Source organism: Taurulus bubalis, assembly GCF_910589615.1.
Source record: "Taurulus bubalis genome assembly, chromosome: 16".
Lineage (NCBI taxonomy): Eukaryota > Metazoa > Chordata > Actinopteri > Perciformes > Cottidae > Taurulus > Taurulus bubalis.
Genome location: NC_136604.1, coordinates 8,598,572 through 8,621,741, shown reverse-complemented (window position 1 = coordinate 8,621,741; position 23,170 = coordinate 8,598,572). Strand labels below are relative to the sequence as shown.

Genomic DNA, 23,170 nt, shown 5'->3' with positions numbered 1-23,170 from the left:
ACGTATATTATAGATTATAACGCCGGCCCAGGTCTGCAAACTCCTTTGCTGCTGCCAATCTTTCGCCACGGTGTCTGTCACGCCGGGATTTGGTCACCAAATACTCGTCAGGTAAAGCTCAGCTGGTTCACGTTATTTAGCGCCAGTTCGCCCCGTTGCAAACCGGATCCGACTCGCTCGCTACCGTGGCTTGACTGCCAGCACGAGCAAGTTACAGAGCACCCCCACCTCCCTCTATGAATGATCACTTACAGATGTGTAGCAGAGCAGTCCACCAGCTAGCCTCTGCCGCGGCTCACTAGCTAGCCACGCTACTCAATGTGTGGTTTGCTAGCTGCGTTGGTGTTTTAAACAAGTAGCGGCAACACCGGGACATTAACTGTGATTGGCCTCTCTACAGTCATTTGTGGAAAAAATGTGCACTCAATTCCACGGATCACATTATTCACAAGATAAAGCAATTGATCATGTTTTGACAACTGTTGTTTACTATATGCTAACATTAGCTTGCTAGCTAACGTTAGCATGCCACTGACGATAGCTAGCCATCTTGCAGACTGTCTTGGAAGCAAACTGTACCCTTTCTCCGTTGCTCTGCTGTCCTTTAAATTGAAACACTCTGGTGTGTCATTGCCAGAAACCAGTCCTCACACGTTGTATGCTTGTTGATCCACCATTCAACTATAATTCATTCAAAAACGCAAATTTTGCCATAATTATCATGGCCTACTGTCGCCACCGGACAAAGAGGGACAAGCAGGAGTATCGCGCACCATGGAAGGTTACATCTCATCACGAACATGGGGGAGTCCATGTGTATGCTTCGTCAATTTAAAAACATTACACGTTATATAGATTAAAACACAGGTTGTGTTGTATAGTATATACCATTAAATCCTTATTTTCTTTAAAACGATCTGTATCACCGTCGTCAACAGCATTCTTCTAAATTGATAGAATATGTGTCGTACCTTTCACTGGTATATGTGGAGCAGCTCAGAACAGACCATTTCTCAACGATACTCGAATTAAGGAATGGACAGTAATTAGACAGCCAATTAAACACATTATGGAGGGGCATTATGATGAATATGTAATTCACTTCCAGCATTAAGCTAGTAAGCTTCTATGTATAGATGTTTTCACATTTCCGAGCCTAATCAAAACGTATTGAAATACCAACATTTTAAAAAGCCAATATTTTTATTTTTATGTTTAACACTTTCTTAACAGACATTTTGATGTACATATTTATATAACATTATAGTTCAAATCTTGTCACCGCCCACCCTGTCCTGCCTCCGCTCTTAACTTCAGATACCCCCTCCCCTCTATACTCCAGGCGCAGTCAGGAGCCCAGAAGAGACAGAAGAGGGTTGTGAAAGACCAGACAAGCCACTGGGACTACAAATCAGAAGCAAGAAGAACTTTGCCTTCTTTCGGGTGTCCCCACTCCGAGGTCATCTTTTCATCCAACGGGAATGAACTATTCCTCTGCAGAAGAAGAAACAGGTGTAAGAAAACCACAAATGGGATAAAGTACTGGTATTTGTTTATTAATATTGCCAAATAGGCATGTCAATTTTCATCCAAACTTTTTTTTATATACTTTTTTTTAAGTTGAAGGACTTTTGAACGCATTTATGACATGCCTTAAACGGAGGCGTGGTGATCCTTTAGTCTACAGATGCTCTATCCTAGAATAAAGCAACGGAAGTCTTTTGTTGGAGAGGCTGTGATTTCTAAAGGTGCGTCTCTGGAGCCCTGTGGTGTATGGCGCTAAAAGGCGTCGGGGCAGGCAGAGAGGTTTACTGGTTTCCATCTGAGTCACAATGGCAAAGTGGTTCAAGGAGTTCCCCATCAACCTGAAGAATGGTGCCGACAGGCTCCGCTCAGCCTCTGAATCGGGCTCACAACCTAAAGCCGGGCTGGTGGCCAGCATCGGTACCAAAACAGCAGGCTCCAAAACGAGCCATCGCAAGAACTCCTCTGGTGACAGCACAGGCGGAGGAGTCGGGTCTCTCCTGTCCGGAAGAAACCGAAAGAACTCCGCCACAGAGTTGAGTAGAAGCGGGGCCCTCTCCCAGAAAGATGGAAAAGTTTGGGAGAACCTCCTGTCTGGGAAAATGCGCAAAAACTCCAAAGCGGAGCCAGTGTTTGAGGAGCAGCACAGACCCCCGAAAAGCTCTCCATCTGCCCACGCGTTCATCAGCCGGCTGATCAGAGTGGACAAACAGGACAAAAGCCCCAACTTCAAAAGCGCCACCATCACCAATCAAGTGGTACCCGAAGCAGAGAAGCCAGTCCAGTGCAAGACCGAGACGGTGAGTAGCCGATGAATCTGTATTTTTTTAGACTTGAGTTTTATTATGGATATTAAGGAACCGTAATTTTGCTTTAAGCTAACACATGTTTTCTGACAGCTGTTTGCTGATTTCCATTTGTTTCCCCACAAGCCTATTTTCTCAGGTGCACTTCAGAGCAATGTTGAGTATTTCCATTTTATTCGATAGGCGATATTCTAATTACATTTCAGAAGGAAATATTCTAAAGGCTTCACTAGTCAGATTACTTTCAGATTAAGATGTTACTTGATTAGTAATGGTACAAAGGATTACTCCACCAAACATATAGCAATAACCTAAAATTAGCTTTCCCTCTGACATGTTAATACATACCTTTACTCAAATAGGCCCTTTAAGTATACATTTATACAAAGTATACACATTTAAGTATATTGATTCCATTTTCTGCTACTTGATACTATTACTATTTGTAATCCACCATTTTACTTTTTTTTACTGGTTACTTTACAGCTTTTGATTATTATGAGAAAATATAATATATTTATTAACTAATAAAAAATAATGTGTAAGATTAAGCTGCCCGGCAGTAAATAACGTAATTAAAATGATTCCCACATTTAGCAGCAGCAACATTAGTGATCACTGATCAGCAGCAATTATAATAGTTGGGCCGCTCTGCATAATAAGTACTTTTACTTGTTAACTAAGTAGATTGTGGAATTACTACTTTTATTTCAGTAAACAATCTGTATACTTCTTCCACCACTGGTAATCAGAACCTTGTAATATAATACAATGATAACAACAACAGTACTCATTTTGCCAAGTACATTTTGTCGCTATGGCACCAAAACTCATCATTTTACTTATAATATTTCTACAGCGTGGTATATTGCTCCTTTTACTTTAGTTAACCACCACTGATTGATCGCTGGTGTTTTGATGTGAAATTAAATGTCTTTTATTTATTCATATATAATCTGTGGCAGCATTTACTTAGCATGGTGTCATCAATACTGTTGACTACAACATAGCACGGATCCAGTCCAAGCTGTTAAAATTGATATTATTGTTTCAGTTTCTCCCTCCCCTTTGTTTCCACTATACCATTGTGTCCACTCCTCCCGGTCCGTCTTTCTATCTCTCTGTCTCTTCCTCTCCACCCTTCGCCTTTACACCCGCCGACCTCGCCTTGGATACAAAGCTGTGGTCGGACATGAGGCCTTACCTTCCTGTGTGTAATCTGGACCAGTATCCCTCTTCTCTCACCCCTCCCTCCTCTGCCTCACCCCCCTCTTTCACTGGATTCAGCCCTCCTGGTGAAGAAGGCTATCATGTTATAAAAAAGCATCGTGTTATTTGACACATAGGCGCTAACCCAAGTCCCCTCCAGCTTGGCTTTGAAAAAAAAGAGAGAAAGATAGTGAAGTCGGGGATCGTGATAGTGGAGAGGGAGTGAGGAAAAAAGACACACAAAAGAGAGGAAGAATAAAATGGGAGTTTTATATTTCAGAAAGGGAGTGTAATCCCTGGTATTGATCTCCTCTGCAGCCATCAGGTTTCAGTGTCTTATATGTCCTATGATATATGTGTAACATGCTGTTAAACCGACAAATGCATCTGTGTTGTCGTCTGCATTTAAACCACTCCGAACAACCATCTGAGTTTCAGTCTGTCAAGCATCTGCCACATTATTATTAACACCAACTGATGCCCACATTTATTTGGCAAGGGAGACAACTTCACTTTACTCCATTGTCTCATGGCCAGTTGCTTGTAAAACAAACAAGAAGTTATATGGCACTGATAAGATGGCAAGACAGTCAGGCGTGACTGGTGTCTCAGAATAGAGGCCGTGAGCAGACAGATATGAATGTAAAGGGAGTGGATTAACAACAAAGAGTGCCTCTTTAGACAAGAGGAGGTGTCAGGTATTCTTCTGACTGACTCTGTTCTTTTTTTGTCTGACATCGACACCAACCGTCATTTTGAACTACAGCGGAAATAATGAATCAATCAGTCGATCTTAATTTATTTGGAAGCTAATTTAATAATTGATTAACTGCAAAAATAGTAATTTTCTGTATTACTGCGCGACATGAATATCTTTGGATTCGGGACTTTTCTTTGGACAAGACATTTGGTCAAATATAATGATATAATATAATTTCCCTTTTTTCTGACATTTTATATCCAAAATGATTCATTTCATATTAAAAAAAAAAGTTAGCTGCAACCCTACTTTCAACCTGATGATATTTAACACAATTATATAACTCTGGAACGATCCATGGTCTTTTCTTCCTTTTTTATTTTCAGTAGCTGCATGTCGTTGGATATTACTATCCAACCTCTACCACTTGAAGTGGTTGGGCCATTCAACCATTTATCTGTTCCTTTTAGCCATCCATGTCAACTTCTCTGCAGGTGTATCTGCTGGAAACGTCAGAAGTAATTGTAGCACGAGTTGGGGAATGCCATTTTATTTCTTTATACACATGGGACATTTTTAGCCCAACAATGTTTGATGCCATTCCGAAAACTATTGTTTTTATATCTAATTGTGCATGACAGAAATAGTGATTTCCCGCGTTTTTTGATCCAGGTGATCATCCTTGAGGATTACGCAGATCCCTTTGATGCCCAGAACACCAGAGAGCAAAGGGAGGCCGAGAGGGTCGGGGAGAACGATGGATACATGGAGCCATACGATGCCCAGCAGATGATTACCGGTGAGACGCTCATCAATGTGCTCTTACTGCCTGCTTGCTGTCAGCTGTGACCATGATATTTCATTCAGTCCCCGAATCACAGAATCTGTACAGCTGACGTTTCCACACGTATACCCCCTGTGTGAATGAATGCCATGTTCAGTCTTTGCAGGCCGAGCAGCAAGTGCACAAATCCCCTGGGGTTGCCATGGCAACTGTGCTGCGTTCAGACAATTGGTGCAGTTTCCTGCCCCTGCTTCCTCTTTCCTGTCTCTGTTTCCTGGTACTATTCTCTAAAAAGGAAGTTGGCTCTCAGTGCCCCCCACCTCCTCTCGGACGTGGCTCTGTGTAACCCCCTATATGGACCTGTCTGACCATTAATCAAAACTTCCCAGCATCTAGGAAGACTGGTGGTCTGTCGGCCAATCACATGCTCCCCCGACCTTTCATTCCATCACTCCATTGTTTTAACTACAAGGGTTACACAATAGCCTGCTGTGAACGTAGATGGTTTATTGCAGTTCAATCAGTGCCTGTGCTACTTCCAGGCCTCCTCGGAGAAGTCTACAGAGGATGTGATGATGTGACTGAGTCAATTTATGAGGCTTAAATCATACTGAGGAAGTAAAAAAATAGTCTGATGTCACCGTGACTCAATAAGCAAGGCAGCTGACCTGAATCATCTTTTATAAAGGCTTTAAAAGTAGTAAACGTTAATAAATACTTTACTGTGTGTTATTGATCAGTTATAAGCCATTAACAGGAAGGACTTCTGGGCAGCCAGTTTGTGAGTGATTGGACCGTATAACCTCCCCTGAAATAAAATTGATTAATTTATAACTAATGTAACATTTATTAATGTATTACCAACATTCATAATGTAAACACATCTCTGCAGGCTGCCTCTCCGCGTGGTGGTTCTATACAGATTTTAATCTTGAATCCCTTGTTTTCTACCTGCAAGAGATTAGACGTCGGGGGTCCAAGGACCTTCTGAAGGTGTGTGTGCTGATGGAGGCGACCGAGGAAGCGGTGGAGGACAGTCCGCTCGTGCCCTTACAGATATATGACGTCCCATATGAGGGCAGCGGTGACGGGGACAAGGCGGCGGTCATGCGGCCTGAGCTGGATGCCCGACCCTCCACTGAGTACGAGCTGCCCTGGGAGTGGAAGAAAGAGCATATTGTCAAAACTCTGTCAGGTACAGAAGACCACATCCATCTTCATGGCAAGCACAAAGGTATCTGAGGACAAGCGAAGCACCAAGGAACTGTTTGCTTCTGTGCAACACCTGAACTGAATTTCCTGCACTTTTAGATCGTTAGTCTTTTCTTTATCTTTATAAATGATATAGCAACGCTTTTCAAAGTAAATGAAATACATACATCACATGCTGCAGTGTTGCTGAACTCATATAACCCTTCCACTTCTCGACCTCAGATCAGTAGGAGGTATATTTGTTCAAAACAACAACAAAAGCCTTCTCTCACATTTATATTTCATATGTTGCATAGACCTGCATATTGAATCACATCTTGCATGGTTCATCAAACTGCCATCTTCTTATTTTTATATTTACTGAAGGCTTAACTCAGTTCTTTCTTTGCATGCATTGATATCTTCTCTCGTCTCTCTTCTTCCCCCAGCACAGTTTGACAGCCCTGAACGCCAAACCAAGGATGAGACGCCTCACCCCACACTCACCAGGCAGCCCCAACATCCGCTGGCCCAGCCTCCGCAGCAGCATCAGCACCTGAGGCAGAAAAGCTGGACCCAAAAGATCCTGCGGTCCTCTCCTACGGTGCTGTCGCCATCCTGCACCCCCGGCAGCATCCCCGACACCGAGGCCTGCTGCGTTGACCCCTGCATGCCTCTGGAAAAACAGAGGTGAGGAGCAGAGACCCTGTGGGTGCATAACGCTTAGATATATAGGTTAGATATATAGATTTCAGTGTTACGTAAGAGTCATGCTCAAGAGGTTTGTATGAAATGAGGATCCAGACCTGATAAGCAGAAGATTAAATGTAATCCCCCTCACTCTCACCCTCTTTCTCAGCTGGTACCATGGCTGTGTGACCCGTCAGGAGGCGGAGTTTCAGCTGCAGTCCTGCAAAGATGCGAGCTTCCTGGTCAGGAACAGCGAGTCAGACAGCAGCAAGTACTCCATCGCCCTCAAGTGAGTGCAGCCTGAAAGTGCATCGATTGTGTCTCAAGGGCTGAAAGTGTACATATTGATCACATACGGTGCTTTATGAAAGGATTCAGATGGATTTGGTCCAGTTGTAAACTCCGCAGAGGAAAATAGTTTATGTCATATAGTCTTTTTTAAGTCAAACAAAAGATTCTCACTCAGTATTAAAGGCTCCTAGCTTTTTTAACAGTGTTACGTTTCTATGTAATATAAACAATATGTAAGCACAAACATCCATCAGGTGATTGTGATCTGCATGATTGAGAGTCAATCTACTTTCAAGTTGAGCCAAATCATAACAGAGCTGCATTAAATATAACGTCAACAAATGGGGTCATATGTATACATCAAAAATCCCATAGATCATCATCATATTTGACAAAATAAAACAGGTTAATTATTTTCTCTCCTTCGGTGTCCTTTGTGCGACTCAGGACGAGCCACGGCTGTGTTCACATCATTGTTGCCCAGACCAAAGAGAGCGGCTACACCCTGGACCAGAGCAGCTGCGTGTTCGCCAGCATCCCAGAGGTGGTGCACCACTACTGCTCCCGGCGTCTGCCTTTTGACGGCGCTGAGCACATGACTCTGCTGCATCCAGTGCCTCGCATCCACTGACTCCACCTCACCTGAGCTTAGGTATACAAAACGAACACACCTCTAGGCCCGCACGGACACAATGTTTCCAGAAATCAGTCCCGACCTCACCTCTCTGACCAGTGTGTACTTCTACTGCTTTATAATTTGACACTACTACTACTACTACTACTAACTACTTTGTGTTATTTTTATGATATTTGTATTTGATGATAAGAAAACATTTGCAGCTCACTCTGTGTCTCACTAGATGCCTCCTTCTGTCTTTATTTCACTTTTATGTTCAGCTGATGCAAAACATGCAGGCTGCTGTTTTGCATCTGAGACGATGAGGCAATTTTAATGATGAAATTTGAGTTGGATGGGGACCAAGACTCATACACTGATGTTTTAATTATCCAGTGTGGCTCTACTAGAAGCTCCACGTGATGTTTTTGTTATTGTTACTAAGTGAAATTTACTATGAAGCAGAAAGGACTTCTGAGTTTATCTCAGTAGTGTGTGGCTCTCCTTCCCCCTCTGGTGGATGTGCTGGTACACTGCACCAACATGCCAACACAAAGAAGTCTCTTCTTTCCTCAAAATTGATGGGAGCACATCATTGCATATCATTACACTAATTATGAACAAAGAGCAGCTATTTTATTATTTTGTGCTTGCAGCATGTTTCTAATTTATGCTCTTATACTTGTTGGTTGTAACCAACATCCCTTGAGGATTTCCTCTGTTTTACTGTGAATGAGGGAGTTGTTCCACTGTGTTATCTGCACTGTGAAGAGTGAGTGATTCACCCTGATGCAATGTGCTTGGCGGACCATGGCTTTACTGAGACCACACTTAATTTTCAGCCAAATAACCCTGTGAATTCTGTGGAAACCCCTTCAGATTATTATGATTTGTAGTGAGAAAACATTGTAAAATGAATATTTGTTGTCACATATGGGGATCATTTATCAAATTGCAATACAATAAACAAACAAAAATGTTGAAACTGTATAAATACTAAGAAGCCAATGTTCATTCAGACTTCTGATGCTGTTCTCCCTCATGGTTTAATGCTAAGAGGCAGAAGACCACATTGACAAGTGGCAACTATCCATTAAGTCTTTTTTTTCTTTGTGTATTTGAAATGTAACTCAAACATTCGGGCCTGGTATGTGTACTCTTGATTTAGCGATGCTTGAAATCATTTGGGCAACTCTGATCTGCAACAAAGCCAGGATGACAATAAAATATAGTTTAACTAAAGTTTTGTCTTATGTTCTCTTGTTTTGGAGGTCTGCCAGTTTCTATATCTCTTCAAAGATTTAAGCAAGGTCAGTTTGTAGTTTTTGGCAGAGCACTGACGCAGATGCTATACAAGGACACACACCTGCAAGGCATAACTCACCGTTCTTCTTGACTTTTGCTATGCTAGACCTGTTGTTCAGAAATTGTAAAACCGATTAGAGAATAAAAGTATGTGAATCTCGATGCCGGAGGTCCCCTGTGGCCTTCTTTCGGATCCCAATAAATCAACAACATGAACAGCAACAGGAGGCTGTTTGTGTCAGTGATGCGTGTTCTGAAAGGGAGTGATCAAAGCATCAAACTGCTCATCGTCCCAGAGGAAGCAGCCTCTTCACAGACTGAATGAGGGCACTTTTGAGTTTAATGAATATTTTAACTGCAAGAGCTTAATTGTGGTTTCAGTGGTTTGGTAATTTGTCTGGAAGTTTAGTTCTCCAATTGGCTAAAAGGGAATAGATTATTATTGCCGGGTTAGAGTGAAAGGGTCAGGAGGAAAGGTCACGTGGGGAGATTAGTCTGAGCCGAGGATCATGTTGAGGATAAACATCTTGCGTTGCACTGAGTCCTGTGCCGTGGGTAGATCTGAGGTAAATGCAGCACTAAAAACAGACAAAGAGTAACAGTAGTACTATTACACCTGTGTCAAGGACGCTAAATGTGAAGGAAAATAAGAGCAATGGACACCAACCCTCCTTTTCTTACGTATCATTTGCCCCTCTCCTTTACCTCACTCTGGCACTGTTACCCGAGGCCATGATGTATGTCTGTCACCTTGACTCTCGGGAGGACACTATCTATTTGGGGCCAAAGAGTTTGTGTTTTAATTTATGAAGGCAAGTGACCCACAGTTTAGATTTCCTCTAAATCCAGAGGTAACTTGGAGTTGACTTGCTTTTGGTTGCAGGTGACTGATGAGATGCACTTTTAACTGCTTTGCTACAAACACATAACCATCTATCAGTGGGAAGGGTACCAATGCAGCAATGCAGATGTATCAGCAGAAACCTTTGATACTGAAAGTCCAGACTGAAAGTATCAAAAGTAAAAGGGTGAACAACTTCTCTAAAATGGGACAAGGGGCCTTATGTACACACATAAGCCAAAATGACAAGGCACCGTGATTTCAGCTTTAACAATGTGGTATTTCAGTCATTTAGAAAGTAACTACAGCTGTGCAATAAATGTAGCGGGGTAGATGTGTAAAGCAACATACATGGAGCACCTTAAAAGAGCACTTTAGTAAATGTGATTCGTTACTTTCCACCACAGCCCGCTATACCAAAGCATGTTCTTTATGAGTCAGGCGTGCCAGGCTCTTGTAACTCATATGTCTCCTGACTCGTGCGCTGCAGCCATAAGGTCTCCCTGAGGTCTTCTATCAAGATGGATTTCATGAACTTGAGGAAAGCAGGCCCTCTCAAATTCTACCTAGAAAGGGATTAATCATCACGCGATATAGACCTGGAGCAATCTTCGCCACTGTATACTTGAATGCATAATTTCATTTTGTTCTCACATGTATGGCGCCCTTTCTCTCATGCTGCCGACCTCTCAGGCTTGCATGACAGCTTGACGTGATCCCCGCCTGACTCTGCCTGATGGACGTGGCGGCTTGACATTTGGGCGTCGCTTGACCTGCTCTGCTGGTAACCGAAGTTTCAGTGTCTTCCTTATCAGATGCTTCAGGCTCGGTGCCATGTGACCCGGCCCGGCTTTGTGTTGCTCGTCTCCTTTCCTCACGCTGGCAGCAACTGCCATATGTGATCCATCAGCAGAGACTCGTGCCTCTTAGGTTGAACCGGCTCAGCTTGTAGGGTCAGGCGTGTTTTTAGATACTGTTTGCAGGATGTCCTGCAGCCATTGTTAGTCCAAGTGTGGTTGAAAAGGCCACGTGACTGACAATTAAGTAACTGCTCCAGAGCATAACTGCGGGAGGATGCCCGTCTCACAACTCAACTGGTACAACTTGGTTACCAAATTAATTGAACAGCCTCTTTTCTTTCATAACATAATCCCATTGTATTCAATTAGCACTTCATTCAAATACGAAATACATTTATAGTCGAAAAATGTGCACAAAATAACACTTATTATATGTGAAATGACATTAGGCTCCAGTCCAAACACTGTTCTTTTAAATGAATGAATATCTATAGGAATACTTTTAACTGAATTATTATTTTATGAGTTTAAATTAAAAAAAACAGATGACGACTTTATGTAACACTTTGTTGCATTGTTAAAGATTAAAACAGTGTTTCCCAACATTTTATGGCCTGTGTCACCTCACAAGAAAATGGGCCCCTTGTAACAGCAGTTTCACCAAAGAGTGATTTCCCCTCTAAATTTCTCTTACTTAAATAAATGTTCATCTCTCCAACCCATTAGTTTTCTCACAGCCCCTCAGATGGATCCTGTGACTCTTTGGAAACACTCCACCATCAGCTAATGCAGCGTGTGCATTGATACAGTGGGTGACTGTGGCTCAGTGGTTAGCATGCCCCTCTTTTATTCAGAAGATTGGTGGTTCGAACCCTGGCTCCGCTAGTCCATGTGGATGTGTCCAAGACACTTAACCCCTAATTGCTCCCCATTGGTGTATAGAGCAAAAATGTAAGTCGCTTTGGATAAAAGTGTCAGCTTAATGTAATGATGCACCACCATTATATGTTAACTAAAAAGGCCCATTTTTCTCAACTCAAACACACAGAAAAAGGGCGACTTCATTTTCTGCTTAAGGGGACATTACTCCACTAGCTATATCTTTACATAGCAAGTTGTCTACTGCTATTTTAATGCATTATACAGAGAACCGTTAGAGAAGTACAAAATCTGAACACTTCTTCCACCAGGAATACTGTATGTCTGTTATATGTGACCGCTGTTGCGGTTTGTATTTTACATATTGAATAATATATTCTTTATATACCTACAGCTGCCTTAAAAACTCACAAACTCTGTTGCTAACTTGCATTTAATCTTCCTTTTCTTTTACTGCAAGGTGCTTGTATCATTTCGTCAACCCCCTTCTGTCCTATATGATAACAGCTATTGTGCTGATCTTTTGGAACGAGAAAACAGTTAGCCAAGGCTGTTAACGCTCTTAACAGGTTGCTTGTTTCCCTTCAGGCTACAACAGGGTTAACAGTCATGGACACTGTTGTGTTTTGAATTGTTAACCTATCTGCAGGCTCCGCACCTTTAGCTCAAATATTCAAACAGCCCAATCAGAGGACGCCCTTAGAAGACACAGCGGGCGGAGGAATGAAAGCAGATAGGGTGAACCCCGCCCATAAACGCTGGCTGTCCTGGAATCAGTTTCTCATTATCACTGAAGGTAAGGAGAGGAGGCTCAAGCACAATTACACCCAAAAATGAAGAAATCCCTAAGGCGAGGATCTGTGATTCAGCTGCTCAGCTTTTCGTCTTTCAAACTGACGGGCAGCTGCGAAAGCCAATGAGGTGGAAGATGAAGTGTTGATTTACTACGTGTGTTTGTGTGCGTGTGTGTGTGTGTGTGTTAGACACTGAGGGAAAGTAAGTGTGCTAACAGTCACAGAAACTTGAACATTCCACTGTGATTATACCACAACTTTCCAAGTTCCATACTTAACTAATGTACTCCATAAATTGGATTCACTCCCTGCCTATGCAGTCCTTCCTTCCTTCACAAACACATGCACACACTCTTTACCTTCCCTCACACCCTCTCTCTTTCTCTTTATCTCTCTCTCTTCCTCTCCTCCCTCTTTGTCTCTCTCTCTCTCTTTTGAAGAAGTTTTCCATGCAGATCCAAGTCAAACATCTGGGTCAGCTTATATCTAGTGGAACAAGACTTGCAGGATATTGTTGGCAGGATGTGTGAGCTGGAGCAGTTTACTCTGTGGGAATCCCCAATACACACACACACACACACACACACACACACACACACACACACACACACACACACACACACACACACACACACAAACAGACACAGAGAGAGAGAGAGAGACACTGCTCCATTCAACTTGATTTCCAGGTGCAGCAATTCATGCCCGTCATGTCGATGAATACTTGTGCAGCATGAAGGATTTTTAGGTATGCAAAACCAAACACACAGCAATAAATAGTTGGTTAAATGCCATGTTTAATATTTTGAAGAATGCATTGGTTATTACCAAAAAGGATTACAAAATATGCACGAGAAAGGGGATAAATCATATTGTATTGTTCAACGCTGAGTACATACACTACTATGATCATTTGCAACTTAATACAGGTTCACAAATTATTCATGCCCAAGAAGTGCTCAAACATCCTGCTGGACCTTCTGCAAAACTCTGACTTCTTTTTTTTTTCCACTGCCTAATTCAGAACATGCTGTCAAAACTGCTACATTTAAATGGAAAGAAGTTAAATATATACCCTGTTCTGTATGTAAAGTCTCTCACTGCTTTGAGTGTGACTTGCTCCCAGATATAATTTGGTCTGAAAAACAGTTGCAGAGGGGAAAACACTTCTCCTGCTGAATGCCCCGATTACTGTGCACCCACAAACTTTCTGCCGGACCGCTCCCCGCCTGTTTAGTTCTAGCGTTTACAGATTGCACAAGACAAAAACATCCCGTACAGTTATTTCCCCTCCTCCTCCTTTACACCCCGGCCCACCCTTTCCCCTTCACCCTTCACCCTCTTTCCACCTCCCTCTTCTCCCCCCCCCCATTTCGCTCTTGCACTGATTCAATTTTACTTCCCCGCCGAATCGCCTTCTGCCGGTTTCTCATCTGTTTTGCAATCCAGGAAGAAGTCGTTGCAGGCGACTGTGAGCGCGCCCATCAGGATGATGAACTCGGTGAAGTCCACCTCCCCGTCGTTGTTGGCGTCCAGGTCGTTCATCACCTTCTCAACCGCTTCATTATCTTTGGAGCCCTGACAGAGGGGGAACAGAGAGAGAGACTTAAGAATGTGTCCCTTGTGTGTGTGTGTGTGTGTGTGTGTGTGTGTGTGTGTGTGTGTGTGTGTGTGTGTGTGTGTGTGTGTGTGTGAGTGAGTGCAAACATCACTGCACAAGCCTGTCTGAACTTGTGTGTCTGACTATGTGAGCGCATACCTCCGCTTGTGTCACATATTTGCCAACAGCATTAGTGTGCTGGCGTTGCCTCATCACACACTCCTTCTCTTACCCCTAAGTAAGTCCCCAGCTCCTCTAGAAGCAGCTCCTTCAGTTCGCCCCTGCTCAGCGTAAACTTGTCGCCCTCCTTCCCAGAGTACTTGTGGAAGGTCTTTATGAGCATCTGCATGGCGCTCTCCAGGTTGGAACTTGGCTCCTTGGACATGCTGTGAAAGGTATCAGGGTCAAAAGGTCAGAGTCTGCCGCAAAATGCCCGCTCCGGCCCATAGCTGCATGTGCGGTCACATGGCAGTCAAGGGCGAAGCCACCTCTGAGTCAAAGTGATAGCAGGACAGATAGATGGATGGATGGATGGATAGAAGGAAGCTGTATTTTTCCCCCATTTCTACACAATTGGTTTTATAACGCTCTGCGTGTAGGGCAGAGGCTATTACTGACCCGAATTTGAATAGTGCGGCCACTGTGTGTGCGTGACCTTACTGGGTTTTACATTTCAGAGGGTTGGATGGAAAGATGGAGGACGGCTTTGGAAAAGCTTTTCGAAACAATCTTACACACATTGTGTCCGGCATCTTGAAGGTTCTTGTGCTGGACTTGTGGAGAGACTGCACACACAGACACAGATAATTCACTGTCAATGATGCAAAAACAGGCAGAGAGGGAAGCTTTTCAATGTCAATGTATAAAAAAGAAAGAAAAAGGAATGCACTCCTCATGTCACCTCAAAGATAGTTTGAAGAACATTTGTGCTGTCCACTTCTCGGGTTGACGCTCCTTTAAGCTGAATAGGTAATGCATGTAACAATTAACACTGTGGTATCGGTGAAAAGTCGTTTCAGCGTTGAACACGTCTCATTTATCTGTCTGTTGATCGTGTAACAGCCTCGTCATTAAAGATGGAAACCAGGAGAGAAACACAAAACTGTCTGGTCGTCTGGTAATCACATTCAGACACTAAGGGGGCCGAGTAACACGAGGTTCCAGCGAACTGTTTTCTCTAACACTCGCTCACTTCCACGCTCGCTCAAGTCTAAAGTTTAGGGACAGAGCTCTCTAAAAATATAAGTTGACTGCATTGTTTCGAGGCTGATCCATAACCATGCAGAATACTGATGGATACAACCAATCAATCAATCCCTATGTGCATGTTTTATTAACTACCGGCTATTACAAAAGGAGACAGGGATGCTGATGTCAGTCAGCGGTTATTGCCTCTCTTCATGCTGCAGAGCATTGTGCCGGAGCGGTCAGAGTTGTAGTCGGCGGAGACAAAAGAGGAGGCCAGTGGACACCAAAGCTGGCTAACTGGAAAATCTATAGGGGTCATCTGTCTCACTCCCTGACACGAGACAATTAGAAACCATGGAGACGAAAATGCTCTCAGTAACACAATATAGTGTATGGTTAAAATGAATATGCCCTATGTAAATGTATTGATGGAGCAATATCTACACCGAGGTACGAATTAAGTTAAACGATTGGTTAAAAAAAGTACAATGTACCAATGGTTTGGTACGTCCTTGCCATGTTTATAGTTGCTATTCATATATTTAACATACCTAATTCTACATCAATGGCAGTATATTCTCATTAAATTTCAACACTGCTTTGCTACAAAATCCCTCTTGGTTTCACTTTCTTGTTGTAGAAATTCCCTGTCATGCTCATCTCAAAGCGTGCGCATCAAAAGAAGGCAGACTGCAAGAAAAATAAATGTTGAAAGGACTCCAGTGGTCCTCTGCTGAGCGCCCACGGTCCAGTCTCTCCCTGCTCTGAATGTTTTTGAATCCACAGCTATTTGCTGCAGTTGCACAGCTGATAAAATGCTTTAAACCTACTTTTCAAGTGAACCTCTATTAGCTGCTAAGCAGAAAGGAGAGGGATGAAACCCCAAGCTGTCTGTCTTACCTGAGTGCTGATGGAGGGCCTTCTTTGTCTTTGAAGAGGTGCAGGGGACAGAGCCAAGGCAGAGATGGATGTGGAGAGAGTTTGCCCGTGTCTTAAATATCACCTGGCCCCCCTCCTTCCTCCTTCCTCCCCTTCCTCCTCACCCCCCAAACCCTCTTACATACTTCTCTTTCTCTATCCTCCCTCTTTTTCTCTCTCTCTCTTTTTTTGCAGGTGCTTTCTCTCCATCACACAAACGCACGCACACACGCACGCACACACTCTCACACACAAGATATCTAGATTCTTGCAAGCACAGAGCAGGCCACACAAATACAAATATGTTATTGTCACAGCTTTATTCAATATTAGCCATTAAACATGTTACATGGAATTAGCAAAAATTATACAGCATTGCGTGTGAAGTGGAAATTCCAGCAAAGTGGAGTTTACTGGACATGACAGCGGACTGAAATGAGTCCAGCTGCTAAACACTCTCACACACCATCTAGCACTTGGCAGGAAATAAACAGAGTACATCAATGCACGATGATGAGAGCCTGCACAATACCCTGGGAATGGTCCCCTTATCTCAGACATTTTGTCCCAAAGCACATTCATGTATTTGTATGTACACTTCTTATATCCGCTGGGAGGTTTCTTGATACAGGCTTTTATCTTTCCCTGTCACAGAATGAATGGGACTTATTGTGTGTCAATAGAAATCTGTCTGCAAACACTCCCAGCCATAAATCTGATGTGTTTCGTTCCAGCATGTTTTTAATCTAATGGAGTTAAGGCTGGGCGGGGTTCACACTATGAGGCAGTTCAATGTCTTTGTTAGTAAGAGAACTTAGCTCATTGTTCACTCCGTCCATCTGCAGTTCCAAATAGATTAAAAAAGAAAGCGTTAGCTGCTATAGATTAATTTCCAGATGTTTAATCCAGGTCTCTTCACGCTAAATGTTGTTAGTGCAAGACAAATCTTTAAAAAAAAAATGCCAGCAAAGTGAATTTTGCTTTATCCAGTTTATTTATTTTTATCTGACATAATTTTGCTTATGATGATTGGTTGAGAGCAAAGACGTGCCTCTCAACACGTCTGGCTAATGTACATGTTGAACAGAAAACTGGCTGCAGATAACGCAAGTGTGTGATATGTCTCCATTATTCACAGGAAGTACCATGTTTAGAAAACGTTTTGATATAAAAAGAATATAGGCGGAAATCATAATATAGGCTAAATAGCCCAACGTGTTCAGTAAGTTTGTTAGTAATAGAGCATGCAGGAAACACAGCGTACTACGAGTATAAAGGCTGAGCAGAGTGAGTGTAAATGAGACAGTATTTACAATGGGAGTGTCGCAGTGAGGCAGGGTGACCACATGACTCACAGGTTTATTTGTTTTGCCCATTTTGTTGCAGAGCAGTTTGTAGTGCCAGGTGCTGTTACAGTGCATACGGTCCACATTTGGTACTGTGCCCAAAATGTGTGCGCCTTCAGCACGACACGGCTGGCCAGGTACATATAACATAGAGGGCCTGCAACGCGAGCCTTTTTCTCATGGCTGCATTATTTATGAGGAGACAACTTACAAATCATTAAATTGTAATTAACAAATTGCATATAATGTGACAAAGCAGTACGTCTTCAAGTGATCTCCATAGTGGTCCAAACAAAAAAGAGTTAGGTTAAAAAGTTACATATAAAGGAGGCCATGTCGAACTTAAATATTTGGCCACAATAATTGCAATACAATGTAGGAACTACGTTTCTGAAAGCATGCAACATCTTATGTAGTAGTAGTTGTAAATGATCACACCACATAGATTCATAAAGCTGGCTCAGTATTCTTTTTTTTTAAGCACCTGGTCTGATGGGCAAGATCACTGGAGCCCGGGATTACTTTCATGTAATTGTTTGTGTCCCAGGGTGTGTTACCCCTCAAATGCCTAATCCAGTGGTTTCCCATTGCCTGTGGCTCAAGGATCCAGTTGCCGGTCAAACAGGGTCTTTAAACTGTTTGAGGGTGTAACTGACAAACAAACACGTGAGCCTAAACAACTAGTGTTAAAACAAGCAGGAAGCAACAAGCAACAATTTGCTGCTTCTTCTTTTTTTTAAGCAAGGTTTCTGTCACTCCAATCCTATTCTACCAGGAGTCACTCCAGATAATGTACCATCCAAGCACATTTATGGATCAATAACCATTTAAATGCCATATGTTTTGAGAGACACTCAACAAATTAAGATGCACAAATTGTATTGTAAAGCACATAAGATAAAAACTGCCAACAGGTGGAACCTGTTATGGGCTTCTTTTCTTTCTTTTTTGTTTGTTGTCTTGGTGTTTGTTGTCTTGTTCTTTTCTGCCAGGTCTAATCCAGGTGGATTAGGTTGCATGAACACCTTCTCTGGCAGACTCCTCTGGTCACCAGTCCACTCCCATGGAACTATTCTCGGCTCCCATTTGACTTTAAGGCGCTCTTTGGTGTTAATTCCATTCATGAACCTTAATTATTTAGCCTATGGGGCCACACTTTATCTTCCAGTTTCTAATCCGTGGCTGAATACTACTCAAGGGAATATACTGTACATGAAGTTAACCTCTCTGGGAATGACATAAATTAAAGAAAGAGACAGAGGGCCTTTACAGTAGACTAGAACGGTGGGGCATTGACAGAGTACACAATTATTTTGGGTTGAAGCAATGCAAATCTTTAGCAAAACTACTTGTTTATTGTCATGCCAAATCAGCGCCATAGCAATGTGAGTTAAAAGATGAGAATGTAAAAGAAAAATAGTGTTATCGTGTTTGAGATTTTCCTGCACACATTATAAGTAATGTAGAGGAGTTTAGGGTGAGAGCCAGATTAAGATAAAAGTGGGAAGAGGATGGTATTTAAACTTAACATATTAACTGCAGTGACACTTTGGTCACGCGTGCCGCTGCTGCAGGTAAATCATATTTTGCAGTAAGCTTTTCACAGGGTTATGGCATGCATATGATAGTGTACATCTGCATGCTATCATAGTGTATTATCATAATGAGGTAAATGTGCTATATAGTGGGATGCATATGCTGTACATATGAACATAGTGGTAAGTAGTGGTGCAAAGCAATGATTCTACTGTTATATATCATATATGAGGATTGGAGCTGGGTTTGTAGTGTTTAAAGAAATCTTTAGTGGTTTACCAATTTATTTTGGCATTAATGCTGAGTTTTGTGTAGTGTTGAATGCAAGCGAGTAGTGTGATTTTCTTTTTTTTTTACTGAAAGATTGGATAGTCCCCTATGAGGTTGCCTCCTCTATCTTCTTCTCCACTTCTTCCTCAGCCACCTTAACAGCTTCCTCCACCTTTTCTATTTCCGCTATCATCTCGTCTTGTTTCACCAACACTGCCACTCCTGCTGCTGCTTCCTCCATGTCTACCGCCGCCATTGCTTTCTTCTCCTCTTCCTTTGCCGCCTTAGGCAGCGTCTCAGACTCAGACTCTGACTTTATGTCTACCGTTACTCCTCCATTTTCTTCTACCTTTACGTCAGCAACTGCTTCTACTTTTGCGTCATTATTGGCCTCTGGCTTTGCTTCCTCCTTTGCCTCTACTATTGCTTCTGGCTTTGCTTCCTCCTTTGCCTCTGTGTTTGCTTCTGGCTTCTTCTCCTCTTTATCCGGACCAGTAGCTTCCGGACCGGTGGCACAAGCAACCGGTTCGGACGAAGCCTTTTCGGCAGGTTCCTCTTTGGCGAGGCCACGCTGCTCGCTGAGCGACACCGCCAGGTAGCCGACCAGCTTCAGGTACTCCTCAAAACCGACCTTGCCGTCTTGGTTGGCATCCAGTCCCTGGCTCATGTTTTTGACCGCCTCCTTGCTGTCTGTGTCCTGGACGGTAGGCACAAACAACCATGAAACAATCAAGCATGATGATTAGTAACTCTACCTGGACTCCCATCGGGGAAATCACCATACATGATTAGTAAATGACCTTCTATCTGCGGCTCTATCTACATTATAATGCTGATGAATGTCATTCTATCATTAGGGATCACTTTTCCCCTTTCACCCGCTGTATATTACACCACCAATTGGTCACAATGCTCGTGTTAAAAGTCAGGTTCAAACTAGCCAGTGCTAATGCAAAACCAAACTGCATGGTTTTCTGTGAGGTTGTTACATAATGCAAGTGTTAGTAATATTTCAGAGAAGGTTCAGTGAAGGTTTCCTAACCGAAAGGATGTTGGAGAGCTGGCTCTTGACAAGGCCCTGGAACTGACTCTGTCCTAGACTCTCCTTCCCCTTGGTGGACTTCATGAAGACCTTCACCATGGTCTGAATCGCAGACTCCATGACTCCTCTCTCTGGGAAAAGGAAGAGGTCAAGGCAATGGTGTCAGACAGACAGACATAATATATATATATATATATATATATATATATATATATATATATATATATATATATATATATATATATATAGATCGATAGACAGACAGACAGACAGAGCATGTCATTAGTGATTAAACGTGTCGATGCTGTAGCATGCAGGGAAAGGCAAGAAGTTCCAGGACGGTCTGACTCAAAACACATTGAAGTGATAGGCACATCCAGTGGAAACAGCGGATCTCCTCGTGTCCCTGCGAGGCCTTTTGTTTCAGGTGTTGGATCCAGAGTCGCAATAAGGGGGGGACGGTGACGTGAGATAAGTGCAGAGGGTGAGAGCGAGTCTGATTGAGATACAAGCTGTGATGCACAATGGAAGTTCTGATCTTTGATAGGTCATCTGATCTACTGAAGCTACCGAGGGGACTGGGCTTCAGATTACCTAAGGGATTACCTAGTCGCTGTTTGCTCCGCTCTCTCTTTCTCTTTCTCTGTCTCTCGTTCTCTCACCAGCTGTACGGGCCTACCCGCTGCCCTTTCTTCTTGTACAGCCTTCACACTGTTGGACACAAATGCAAACCCGCCTGACAATGAGGCTTCAAAAACGATTTCAAGGCTTTTGGTACACACCAGCAGCAAATTCCTGCACACTTATTATTTAAGATAGAGACACAAACATAAATGGAGCGGTCGACAGGTAATCTTGCTCCAAGTGTAAAAAAAATGCCAGGATGTGACACAGCTCTGCCAGAATTCCATTCATTGCTGTCCGCGGAGATCACTTAGACAGGAATTTACAGGCCAACTCCGAGCTAGTTTGCCCCAAAGCAGTGAGCGGATATGTTCAAGGCGACTGTACTCGTCTGTCAGCTTCAGTATTCAAATGCCGCCGAGCAAACAACGGTTTGCAGTGGCGACAAAAACACTCTTTCATCTGAAGATAGTATTTGCTTGTGTCAGCTGAGTGTCATAATTCAATTACTGAAGTGCATATGGAACCCTCCGGACAAATAATTTCTCTAATGCAAGCATATATACAGCCAATAAGGCATGTGCCTTTTGTCTCAGTATACCTCTGACACTGTAACATAGACAGGGCCATTAAAAGATAAAATGTACCTCAACCCCTCTCAGATGTTACTCTTTGACCTAATGACCTCCAACTGTTTTGTTCTGACCCATTCAAAAATACAGGTTTGCATGTAGAGTAAGCATAAAATATCAAATTTTCAATAAAGCTCTCATAAAAAATTTTTGATTCAAAAGAGGTTGCTTTGACACTTCAAAAAAAACTAAACGTCCTTCCTTGTATAGCGTGTTTTTGTGATATTGCAGACACAGCCCGTGTTTTGGAGGCACTGTAGGGGACTTCTTCCTGCACCGGTGACACACCCTCCTCAGTCAGAGTACACAAGGCCTCGGTGCGTCCTGTCCAAAAACACCCAGCAAAGGCATTTCTTCTATTCTTAGATTGACGTTTCTGTCCATTCTCACATTCATTATTCACCTATGTGACCATTATCGAGGTGGCGTTGCCCGCTGGGACAGATTCCCCACACGTGCCCAAATTCCGACAAATTAATTGCATCACCCGTCCCACGGATGAGAGACCAACCAATCCCAGTTATTTGTCTTAAAAGGCCCCCAAATCAAATAATTAAATATACAGGCCTACAACCAGAGGTTTCCCGTTTCCCTCCAGAGCCCAAAGGAGATGGAGTATTGCGTTTCCAAACGGGCGAATGTGATACGGTATGTGCGCAGAGTAATGACAATACTACCGCTCGTGTGTGACATCAAATATTAACAGAGGAACAAGTTGGGTTGTGGCTGTAAATTGCGGTGAGCAGACGTACATCGGCTGTCTCTCACCCGCTTCCTCACCGAGGGTTGAAAACACCAGACAATTGAGCGTTGCGCAACACTATAAAGTTGGCCTCATCACCATCAACACGATGAGCTGTTTAAAATATTTAACAATGAAGTTGTCACAAACGACACAGCTCCACAAAAACCCACCCAGCAAGACAGGCGGACACTCTCGTGGGGTCTCTTTGTATATAAAGCATACTGTGCGAAAAAAAAAAAAAACTTTGATTTTGCGCACAATTGCGCTCTTACGCGCGACCCGGATGCCCACTGGATATACCACGTAAGCTCAAATACTCTGTCACCTTAAGTCAGTTCAATTTTTCATAGGCTGTTTGCAATTGATCGTCCACCTGACAACTGATCTACATCAAAATATCAAATATCTTTCCGAGAGCATGTTGGCAATCAAACACCGCCAATAAAGCCGCCCAGAGACGCAGAAAAACCGCCATATACTCTACTTTATAAAGATACAACGTGAGCCTAAACACTTCTGCGGGCGGGAGTCATTGGAACCGTGCTGCAGTCAGACTGTGGCCAAGTTTCATGGGATGGCTCTCGCAAGAGTATCGAAACGTGGCACAAAAAAAACGATGAACAAACACAACGTAAAATAATCCAGAAAGACGCATTCAACTCACCGTTTAGCGTCTGCGGGACAACTGAAGTGTATAAATGTGCGCAAATTTTGAGTTTCTGCTCTCTTCTCCGCCTTTCTACGCCTCTTTGAGCCCAGAGAACTTGCCAAACTAGTAGGACAGCAGAATCTCTTCCGTGATTTAGGCTCTTTTTTTTTTTTCTTTCCCTAAAACTTTT

The 23,170-nt window shown here is 42.9% G+C and overlaps 3 protein-coding genes across 3 annotated transcripts; 1 reads left to right on the top strand and 2 right to left on the bottom strand.

Moving 5' to 3' along the window:
- Positions 1-1,773: 1,773 nt before the first annotated feature.
- Positions 1,774-7,826, top strand: LOC306748619 (SH2 domain-containing adapter protein E-like; the record flags this gene model as incomplete). Its single annotated transcript, XM_079231824.1, is given in 7 exon segments — positions 1,774-1,825; positions 1,828-2,324; positions 4,912-5,038; positions 5,982-6,218; positions 6,664-6,904; positions 7,074-7,193; positions 7,643-7,826. Coding segments are annotated over 7 exon segments (1,458 nt in total).
- Positions 7,827-13,825: 5,999 nt separating this feature from the next.
- Positions 13,826-14,815, bottom strand: s100s (S100 calcium binding protein S; the record flags this gene model as incomplete). The annotated part of the gene is made up of 3 exons (XM_079231482.1): positions 14,769-14,815; positions 14,263-14,416; positions 13,826-14,008 (listed from the first exon to the last, which is right to left on the bottom strand). Exons 1-3 carry the CDS (start codon positions 14,780-14,782, stop codon positions 13,826-13,828), a joined length of 351 nt encoding a protein of 116 aa, XP_079087608.1. The 5' UTR covers positions 14,783-14,815.
- A 1,624-nt stretch (positions 14,816-16,439) lies between these two features.
- Positions 16,440-23,125, bottom strand: s100u (S100 calcium binding protein U). Its single transcript, XM_079231829.1, has 3 exons — positions 22,996-23,125; positions 20,331-20,461; positions 16,440-19,985 (listed from the first exon to the last, which is right to left on the bottom strand). The coding sequence occupies exons 2-3, from the start codon at positions 20,448-20,450 to the stop codon at positions 19,395-19,397; spliced, it is 711 nt and encodes a 236-aa protein (XP_079087955.1). The 5' UTR covers positions 20,451-20,461; positions 22,996-23,125; the 3' UTR covers positions 16,440-19,394.
- Positions 23,126-23,170: the final 45 nt, after the last annotated feature.